Raw genomic sequence first — 11580 nt, 5'->3', positions numbered from 1 at the left:
TTTTTCCAAGCTAATTTATCATTCTTATAAATTGATATATATAATCTGATAATAAGTATTTTTTTTAGAGATTGTGTAACATATACTATAATTAAGTAATTTAATAATTTTCTTAGTTTCTTCAAATTATTCAGCAAATTTTTATATTAAGGATCACAGATCATACATAGAAAAGAAATAACATGTAAAATTATCAATATCACTGCCTATTATAGTGCTTACATCTAGTGCTATTTAGAATACTCGAGAGATTTTTCATACTATAACTAAATTCAATGGCAATTGATGGATGCTATGCTTCAATGTATGTTCTCTTTTGACCCTAATTGTATGAATTAGTTATGAAGTTGATTTTATTCTAAATATAAGATTTTTAATCCATTTATCAGTTCCATTTATCATTTTCCAAACTAATTTATTAAACCTATAAATGATAAATAATCTAATATTCCATAGAAATATTTTAGAAAAATCATGTTATATTTGTTAGAATTAAGTGATTTATTTATATTTTATTAGTCTATCCAAATTAATTAAATAGTTTTATATTAAGGAAGTAAGGAGTAAATTGTAATCTAAAACTTATGACATAGGCTCCAATTAGCTTAAGGGCTTTTCACAAGCGAACAAGCATCTTAATCAAAATAAGATAATTAATATGATGACACTTAGTTGACAAAAAGCTCTTGTAGTGAGATTGGAACCCTTCAGAAGGACTTAAAAAATGCTTTCACATGAGCTGAGAAAAAATTTCTCTTATATACTTATCATAAACTCTGTAAAATCACTTTTAAAAAGCTAATCCAAACATTCATAAAGTTTAGTCAGGCACAAAGACTCTAATCTTTTCGATCAGTTGGTATGCTTCAAAATAAAATTAAGAATATATCATGCTCGATCAGAGCCAATGGATAATTTTTTTTTTTAACTGATTGAGACAATACTTGAATATCATTGGGCAGCATAGTATATAAATACTTTATGTTTTTCTTAAAAAAATAAGTTTCTTGGTCACAGTATAGTAAATATATATGGTTGTGATTTGTGAACCGTTCATTATTTTGCAGACTTTCTTTTTGTCATTTTAATACTAAGAAATGATGAATACCCGCTGAGGATGAAATTCGCAACTAATTAGGAATAAAGAGATGTATTTGAAATATTCCATCCAATTAATTACAAAATGAAACTAGTTATACGGAAAGAGGGTCAAAGAAAAATACAGTAATGCACGCACACAAGGTAGGCAAATTGGGGACCAACATTTGAACATCACTTCATAAATGTGCATTCCAGTTGGATTATGATCTTGTAATTAAATAAACCACAAGAGGATAAAATGGGTAGGCTGGTAATGGTAAAAGAATGATTTGATCTAAGAATATAAAGGACATTTTTATCCACATACAAAATCTTTTTTTTAAATTCTTGACCTAACAGATTTCATTCTACATACTCCTCCTCCAGTTTTTAATGTAAGATCTAATTAATTAATTTGAGTATATTAATAATATTAGTTAAATTAGTCAATATGATATATTTTTTCTAAAATATGCTAAGCATCTTTCTTAATTTCTTTTCTCCTTCTCATACTTGATTATTGTTAATGGAATGTCAATAGGGTCAATTTGAAAAAATTGATAAACTTGTAAATAGGTCTACATATAAGATAATATTAACTCCCCAATTAGATTTTACATTAAGGACTGGAGGAGTAATAAACAAGCCCTTAATATTAGATTTTATTAATTTGATGTTTGTTCGCTTCTATCTCACCAAGTGAAGCCTAATTTGTTTGATTTGAAGGTAAAGATAAAGCAATGCAAAGGAAAGGGGAAGAAAAGAGACATGTTTGGTATAATTGGAAAAGCATCCTGTACATCATTTGATGGAAACATTTTGACCCAATATTTTTCCCTAGCAAAACACACACACACACACAAACACACACAAGTACTGTTTTTCATGGGAATAAACAAACGAAACCAAAATATCCCATTATTAATTGCGAGAACTACAATGAGATCCCCATGAAGGAAAATGATTATAAAATAAGTCCCAAAAAATTGTCATTTCTTACTGTGGAATTTATTATTACAAGCTGCTTAGGTTATTATTGAGACTTTTTATTAATTTTTTTTCTTGGGACCTTATTGTAATTTTGGCTTATTAATTTTCCATATACTTATTTAAATTTTTTATGTGTTACTTTCTAAAGTGAGAATATTTGGTCATCTCAATTCTATCATTATGCCAATGCATATAATAGAATTTATAACAAATAACGTTCTTTGTTAGTTTTGATAGTACAACTTATTTATCAAATTTTGTACAATACATGAAAAATGTGCTTCTATCAAAATGCAAGCATATAAATCTAAGAGGAAAGGATCCTGAATATTCCAGCATAATCCAGTACCCATATCCAATGGGATAGCTATTGCGCTTGGGTTCGTGCATTGTTGTGTTTCAGTGTCCCCAGAGTTTTAGATAATCATATAATCGATCAATTATTGATACATTCTTTTCACTCAAAAAAAATTGTCAACATATTATATAAAGATAAAATAATTTATTATTTCGTATAAAAATATTTAATGAAGTGATATTTTTCTTTAAAAAAAAAAATAAGTGAACACTACATGTTATTCTTTATAACATAGACATAAATATTTTCGTTTGATATTCGAACATTTACCGTGATTCTGATAGTTACATTATGGCTTTTGCATGCGGATATAATATTCTTGAATTTAATGGGTTGAATTGAAAGTTGTCATAATTAGTTTTCTGTTAGTGCCTTAGTCGGTATATGTTTGTTTGGGATGTGTGTATATATAGAGGACAAAACTCAAATCAAATTACTTATGTTTATTTATTCAAGTTTTTCAATCTTATTTTTTACTGTTCGTTATCGAAGTGCGTATATAAATTTCTAAATTTACTTATATGAACTAGACCTCATAGATATAAGTAACTTGCTTACTTTTTGTTTTTCTTCCTCCTTTCTACAGCTAGTTATAGGATAATTGAGGCTTATTGGGCCGACTACTGGGCCGACACAAAGTGTAGCTTTTCCACCCCCTTCAAATATCAAGCAAAAAAGGTTTCCGAATAAATTCTCCTGTTGAAGTATGATGGGTTCGGAATATCAAATATTGTAAGCCAAAAATATAAATCTCTTTTACATATGTAGCTCCTTTTTATATATATAGTGACAATGAAGACCGAACACAACAACTTTAGCAGAATAGCAGAAAGGGTCATTTTCTCACAATGTGACAAATCAAAGTTTGAATCTTTACTGAAAGAACTATCTTTATTTAGGGTTCAACAGTATTTCGAATAGGATCTTCCAATAAAAGAATACCTATATGTAGCCCAAAAAAAAAAACACGAAGAAGCTGGGATTACTCACACAAGATATTATTCTTGGCTCTATATAATTATGCTTCTCAACGAACCATTTGCTAAATAAATGCATTAATTAATCTTTTGAGAAAAGATTTTTAACCACAGAGATGCCGCCATCAATCACCAAGTTGTGCCCATTGATATAAAGAGATTCATCAGAAGCAAGAAACAAAACCGCCTCTGCAATATGCTTCGCCTTCAACACAACCCCTTTAAGATTAGCCTTCGAAGACATAGCTTCTTCAACTTCGTGAGGCTTCACATTAAACAGCGAACAGACCAGCGGGGTCGCTACGCCTGCCGGCGACGCGCAGTTCCCTCGAATCCCATGCGCACCGAGTTCGCCGCACACTGACTTTACCAGTCCAAGGAGAGCATGCTTGGATGTCGTGTAAGGATGAGGACCAGATCCTCCAATGGAAGCAGCCAAGCTCGTAGTGCATATGATTGATCCTCGTATGTTGTTTTGGACCATAGTACAAACAGCGTGCTTGATCGTTGCGGCCATGCCTCGGACGTTAACAGCCATGGTGGCGTCGAATTCGTGGAGGTCGAGGTCGAGGATGCCGGAGAAGGCACCTAGTATGTCTAGGGTTCCATGTTTGTGGAGAGTGAAGTTCAGTGTTTCTTCAACCTGGGATTCGTCTGTTACGTCACAGTGATGGTAAGTGATTGAGTTTGAGGGTATGGAAGCAGCGAGTTGATGGCCGAGTTGGTCTTGAATATCAGCTGCTACAACGAAGGCTCGATGTTCTGCGAATAGTCTCACTGTTGCTTCGCCTATTCCACTTGCTGCTCCTGTCACAAGAGCCACTTTGCCCTCTAGCCTGCACAATCTCAAAGAAAGACCAGATTGAAATCACAAATCCGTCAGATTCTTACGTCTTTTATGATGGGGCATTAATTAAATTTTGCATTAATTACAACGTGATTTTAGACTTTAAATCATGGCTATCATTGGGGATTTAGGGCCTTTAAATATGTTTCCCTCTGATGTTCTCTAATGTGCTTCGTAATATTCCAAGTTTCTAATTTTCTTTTTATTTTTTTCTGATCATTAGATTTTATATAAAATGAATGCATTTTGATATTTTATGGATATGAAATGTTGTAAATTTGATTCTTTTTTTTTATAACAATTCTTCAAAAAAAATTAAAACTGCACAATTTTAGAATTTTTTTTCTTTGAAATTTTTTTAACAATTTCAATACTACACAATTTTGTGCTCATAAGATATCAAATTGATGCTACTCATTTGATATAAAATCTAATGACCAGGAGAAAAAGACGGGGAAAAAAAAAAGAAATTTGGGAAGTTGAGAAATTAATTACAAAGAATGATGGAGGAGTCACATTTTCAGCCCCTAACTGTTTTCCAAATGATCACTAAGGTGATGAAATCCTAACTGATTTTGATACATACACACACACAGAAGAAGAAGATCGAAAATGTAATTAAATGAAAGGATTTACCTCCCCTTTGGCATCAGCAGGGCGGTGTCTGCGTTTCCTTTAGTGGTCATCATGAGGTTTCAAATGAATTAACCTGCAAATAAAGCTCTTGGATATGGCGTTTATGTTGGTTGGTTCTCCAAATTATGAGAGGATATAAGCTAATGTTTATATTGTCGAAAGGATGCTTCTGAGGACTGCCCCTTTGGCCTTTTCTCTCCAAAAGCTTAGTGCCATTACCAATATATTAATCAAAGGCTCGATGATTCCCAAGAAAATCAACTAATTCTCCCTAATGGAGAAAGTTTTTCTTGTTCACATTTATGGGTTATTGTCTGTCCTTCATTTATTATTATTATTATTGTAACATCTCGAATTTTCTGACTCAGAATGAGCAGAAATTAAAATTATTTAATGGCTCAATCACAATTGGGAAAAATTATGAAATATTGATTTTTAAGGTTTAGAAATATTTTGGAAAAGTTCATTCCCCAAAAAGTGGCTTAAATGATTTTAAAGCTATTTTCATAGCAAAATGGGTTATTTTCTTAGAAAATAATTAGAGGTCTCTAATTAACTAGAAAATTTTAGGGAAATTATCTTATGAGGTAAAGAAGTTATTTGAGGCATAAAATCCTTAAAATGGGTTAAGGATTAATTTCTGGAATTAAGAGTTATTTTCTTGAAAAACTCAAGAAAAATAGTTATGAGTTAATTTTTGACCCAAAATTTTTAGAGAAATTAGTTTATGGGACAAAGAAGCTAATGGAAAGAAAGATCCATATAAAACATGGTGGAATAATTTCTGGATTTATCTCATTATTTCAGAATTATAGTGGAAGGATGAAATTGAAAGAAAATAGAGGGTAAGGGTAAAATGGGCATTTCATTTCTACCCACCCACCTCACACGCATGCCACTTCCTTTATATCATCAGATCATTCTCACCATCTTCATTTCATTTCCGCGACCGTAGAGAGAGCACGAGAGAAGCAAAGCTCGGCGGAACTGGAGGAGTGACCGGAGGGGGTATCCATTGCATGCAAGATTGGATCCTAAACAAGGTGAGCTTCACGAGTTTATTGCTGTCTTCATTTTCTGGTTTTGGTTCACATTACCGGCGAAGTCGAGGGGAGAGAGAGAGATGAGCTTAGAGAGAGAAAATGAACCAGTGAAGAGATGGATTGATGGATTCGAATTCTATGGGTAGATTGAAGTGTATGATACTTGTTTTTGAGCTTGCATGTCCATTTCTTTGCCTCTGCGTTACTGTCTGAACAGAGTGTGTGGGGGTATATGCTCCATGGTTCATAAGCTTCGAGTTTATAGAGCTAAGTTGAAGGCTGAAACTGATATAAGTAGATAGACGTGCATAACTCTCTTCCCCTGTTCTGGTTCGACCGAAACAGGGATTAAAATGAGCCTCTGGTTGGTGTTGAAACTTAGAGATGGAAGAAAGTAATAACACGGTATTTATGCATGTGCATTTGCTGGTTGTATGCGAAGTTGCTGCTATGTTTCGAAAATGATGATTGAAAAACAGAATTTAAGTTGAAAGTTGATGCTGGGAAAATTCCAAAACGGTGACGGAATGGGGTTGTTGTTTTCTGAGAGCGTGTCTGATAGGGTAATCTATGGGGGACTAGAACCGTGAAATACTCCTCCGATCCTTAATATAAAACCCATTTAACTAATTTGATTAGATTAAGAAAGTTAGGTAAGTTAGTTAATTATAAGAAAATTGACACATTTTTCCTAAAACACTATAATCATCTTTCTTAATACCCTCTCTCTCTTTTACTTAATTATGGTTGAAAAAGTATCTATAGGGGTAATTTAGATAAAATTGATAAATATGAGAAATGGATCTTATATTTAGGACCAAAATCAACTCAAGAATTAGGTCCTATATTAAGGACCGGAGGAGTATATAAATATATATGTGATGCTTGTGTCTGAATGCTTACCGTTTGATATTGCTCTATGATGATCGAACAAGAGTTTAAGTTTCTGAATGCATAGGTGTTGGGAATGATAAGTAAAAATAAGTTTAAAATATCTAGATGCAACACAGTAGGTGTTTGTTTGTGGAAGTAATGGTTAAACTTAAACTTCCTGTTTTGTTGAGTCTAAAGTCGGGTTTTTAATGGATTGTTAAGTTGGAATTTGGTACCATGGGTTGTGAACAGGCTTGAGCCAGGGGTTTTGAATGGAGATATTGCAGAAAGATTTTGGGGAAGGATTAACAGAATAGTAAGGAATAGATCAATCGTAATAGAAAGAAAACAATAGGAAATTTTAAAGCTTAAATGATTGAACTTAGGAATTAATTTGGTGGCTGTTTTGAGGATGAAGGGAATTAAGCTAGGAATTGATTTGAAATTCATTGTTGGGGTTTGTTTGAGGTTTCCAAATAGTGAATGGACATTGTAAATGGACTAATGTTTATGATGTTTAGAAATTATTTTAAGGTATGGGTTAACAAGTGACAATCAATAGAAGTTATTGGAAAGGTGGTTGGAGGAATGTTAGATCAAAGATTTAAGAAGATCAATAGATGGTTAGAAATTGAAATCTCTTAGCTTGGAATTGAATGATAAGTATTAAGTTAATTGTGAATAAAAACTAAGAGAGCTTATGGAATTATTGATAAATCATATTCTTTCATATGTTTGGAATGTATATTTTAGACTATTTTAAGAAATAGATTGAGCATTAATTGCACTAATAAATAAATAAAATGCTGATGCACTTGAGCAAAAGAATTAAGCCATTGTGATATTTTAATAGCTTTATGAAATTCCACAGTTGGATATTACTTCTGGGTTATTGTTCTGAATTCAGGGGCAGAATGGTAAAAATAAAGTGGCAGAAACACATTTCTAGTGAGGAAGGAAAAGGGAGTCCAGAGGAAAAGCAATTCCATCACTAATAGAAACTAATTTCTATCACCAGTGGAAAAGAGTTTCCACGCAAACTTACACTTAGTTCTGAAAACTCCAATTACTGACAGGGGGGTTCAGAAATTCAGGGGGAGTGAAGCGATTAGTTACAGCAACAAGATTAATAATGGCATAGGAGGAGGAAGTGGGAAAAAAAAGAAAACGATTTCATTTTTTCCTAACGACCTGATTGTGTGGATTGGTGGAGAGACAAGAGAGACACCTTCGTTCATGGGTTCTGATTCATCTCTGTCTTCTCAGAATGCCGACTCGGGGACTAGTGGTTATTGCCGAATCTGATATTTTCATGGCAGAGCTACAATCTAAGTTTGAAGGAGGCGAAGTCACCGTCATGTGTAGCTAATTCTGTAGATTCTTCCAAGAGCAGAACCGAGTCCGAGCTACTGGATTGTCGAGGGAGTTAACATTCATCTATCTTCTTCAATTACTATGCTAGTTGTAGAGTAATTAGAACAGAGTTCGGTTGTCCTTTGTTCAGAAATTGAATTGAATGTTGTGTAACCGAATGCTGTAGAGAACTTGGTAATTCATTCTTGAGTTAGATGTTAATGAGATCCTTAATTCGATTCGGTGGAATTGGATATTGTGGTTTGATTAATTGATTCGTTCGAATAGAAGTTCTGTTCAGTTAAGAATGTTTAGTTCTCTTTCAGCACACTCAGTAACATTTAGCTCTAGATTAGAGTAAGGCGATGAAGATGAAGTGAAGCTCTTGGGAGAATTGATACTCTGATTGTTTTTCTTAAGTTCCAAAGTACTGTTTGCATTTTCATTCATTCTCATTTTGGTACTGCACCTGAAAATCAATAAAGATCTTTCTGTATTGATCTGAATGTTGTTCTTTTTCTATATTTTCTACAAGTAAATTGTGTCAATTTTACTTAGAAATTCAGAGAGTTATTAGACCAAGTGATTCGACACTTAGGTTGCATCAATGTACTGCATACCCTTTCTTTATTGTTTTTGATTGCCTATACGACTAAGGATAAATCAATTATTTTGGAAAAAAAATGAAGTTAAATGAGGATTAAAGTAATACATATAAATATGTGTGTGTGTGTATATCTTTACTTTTTCCATGATACCAACCACTTAATAGTGGAACTGAATTTGGAATTGGAGACACGGAGTTAGCCTTAAATGCAATAATTAAAGATAATATATTTGACCAAGATGACCAGTTACTAAGTAAAGCAACTATATGGGTTGAAATAAGGAAGGAAGCATTCCAAAGAGAATAGTTTGAATAAGAAAAATTGTACAGGATAATTAACTATTATGTAAGGGTAGAGATTAAAGAAGATTTGGAATTTAAAGAGAGTTATTTAATTTATGAATTACAGTTAGATCAAGTGTTAGTCTACCCTTACCAATATGATAGGTTTATATATCTGCTCAAGCCCACCAAGAAGCAGAAAGAAAGGAGAACGGTAAGGTTTGATTTGGAGGGAAGCGGCCTAGGTAGTAGTTCTTTCCTACCTTACATTTAGGTATGATTGCTGCATGTCTGTTTGTGCCATATTGCTATTCAAAAAGCATGAGAACATGTAATCCTTAATTCCTTGCATGAGTTAATAGCCGTGATCATGTGCAGCTGAAAGATATGGGGACTTATGAGCCATTATTTGCGCAGCCTTATGTGCCATTACAAGCGCTGCCTTATAAGCCATTATTTATGCGGCCTTACGAGCCATTGTATGTCCGGCCTTATGTGTCGTTGATTGCGCATTCAACTAATCAATCTGACTATGTGTCATTGCACTTAAATGCTTTTTATGCATAGCTGACAAGGTTATGTTCCGTATGGCTTGTTTTGTATGCTTTATGTGATCTGCATATGTGTTTAATGGAAACTACTACTACAGGGATTCTTTAGAATCTCACCCTCCCATTTGTGATGAACAGCGAAGGCTAGTAACTCGAAGGATAAGGAGGATGTTTTAGAAGAAGGTGAGCTGATTGAAGAGCAGAGATGCCTGCTATATTCTGTACTTATGAAGTAGAATATTTTGATAAGTTAATATTTGTATTATTGTATATGTTATATGGGCAAGTAACTTTACTTGCTTTATGTAAATATTATTTTGTGTTCTCTATAAGGAGGAGAGCACTGCCGGCTATAAGTATGCACTGTCAACCAAAATGGTTGCTATATTTTTAATATAATGTTATGAGATTTCACAGTATAAAATCATTCTAGGTAATAATAGATTAAGTTGAAAGCAGGGTTGATATTGGATCACTCATCAGTTATCTGAAGGTTTGAACTATTTGATCAACAGATTCTAATATTAAAGGAAAAAAAAAATTTCCCTATCTTTTCCCAGGACAAAAACCTAGCGTTAGTGATTCACAGACGTTAAAATGATCCTATTAGTATATATAAAAGTAAGGTATTGCATTTATGGTATCAGAGCAGAGGTTCTGGCTTTGGGTAGAATGCTCTGCTTTATTTGTGTTACAAGTCTACCGCTATAAATGGTTAAACTTGTATATGTTAGACTTGTTATAATTCTTAGAGAAGAACTAAGGTGTATTAAGATCTGAAGTTCAAGTCCTTAATGAATCAAAGGTTTAGAGTAAACTTTTGAAGCGTAGTTTCAGGCTAAGCCTAGATTTAATGAGATAGGAATTATATAAATGTGATTTGAATAAAATATTAATCTGAGGTGTGTTTGAGGTATATTTGAGATAGGTTTGAGGTATGCTTGAGGTTTGTACTTTAGATGATGCTGCTCTTCTTGAGTTTGATGATGTTCATTGATGTTCCTTATTTTAAGTTCAATTGATGACGAACTAGATGTTTGGCATTATGATTTGAGAAGTGCCATGAGACAAGAGAATATACAATAGCTGTAAGCTAGCTTGGGTTCCTGAACAGATAAGAGAAAGGACTATGAGACAGTAAATCAAAAGGGATAAAGACTTGAGAAACTCATTATGAATAAAGAACATCTTGGATATGTTGTCGAAAACAAATATTTGAGCCCAAGAGATAGTCTAGACCTATGAATCTAGTATACATGATTATGCGAATTAGGTACGAAGTTAGAGGATTTTTAATAAGTTGGAACAAGAGAGCTAATGATAAGCTTGATGCCTAACTATAAGGGCTGTTTAGTAAAAATGTTTAAATGATTATAGTTAATGAAATTATATAATAGAGTGTTATTTTGATGATTGATGGTTTGTTAATGGTAGGTTAATGAGAGAGTAGTTGAGATTGATTTGAAGCTTGTTGTTTGAGGTTTGTTGAGGTTCTAAAAGGTAGATAAGGAAATTTTAGTAGCCATCGAATGATCAATGATGCAAAGGTGTTGAAATTGAGAAGCCAAGCTTAAGAAAAAGTCATTGCTATTATGCTTTCTCATATGCTGGATCATATGAATGATGATAAATGTCTATGAAATCAAATTCTTGGAACAATAACGAATAAATGTCTAAAATTATTTAACCACATCTAAGACATACCTTAAGGCTCTTATGTATAGGTTTGAAGCTTGAAAATAATAGAATGTGATTAAAATTATTAGTTGCTTGCTTTATGAATATCGGCATGTGGAATTTGCTATTCTTAGGAACTATTCTTTTGAATAGTGGGAGGATACTAGAAGTAGACAAACATGGGTACATGAGAAAGAAGAAACATTCCTCGTGGACCTGATGCAATAGGTTCTGAATTGTCTTAACAAAATCAAGGCAAATCATAAAAGAGATTAATAGAATCACAAGCAAGACAAGAAAGAGAAT

General features: G+C 33.0%; 1 protein-coding gene across 1 annotated transcript; it reads right to left on the bottom strand.

The window, feature by feature from the left end:
• Window positions 1-3487: 3487 nt before the first annotated feature.
• Window positions 3488-4902, bottom strand: LOC114740960 (short-chain dehydrogenase reductase 3b-like). Its single transcript, XM_028929216.1, has 2 exons — window positions 4889-4902; window positions 3488-4241 (listed from the first exon to the last, which is right to left on the bottom strand). The coding sequence occupies exons 1-2, from the start codon at window positions 4900-4902 to the stop codon at window positions 3488-3490; spliced, it is 768 nt and encodes a 255-aa protein (XP_028785049.1).
• Between the last annotated feature and the right edge of the window lie 6678 nt (window positions 4903-11580).

This window comes from Neltuma alba, unplaced genomic scaffold (genome assembly GCF_004799145.2).
Source record: "Neltuma alba isolate B1F8T4 unplaced genomic scaffold, ASM479914v2 tig00003209_pilon, whole genome shotgun sequence".
Lineage (NCBI taxonomy): Eukaryota > Viridiplantae > Streptophyta > Magnoliopsida > Fabales > Fabaceae > Neltuma > Neltuma alba.
Note: the sequence above shows the minus strand (reverse complement) of the source record. Positions and strands in the feature narration are given on the sequence as shown.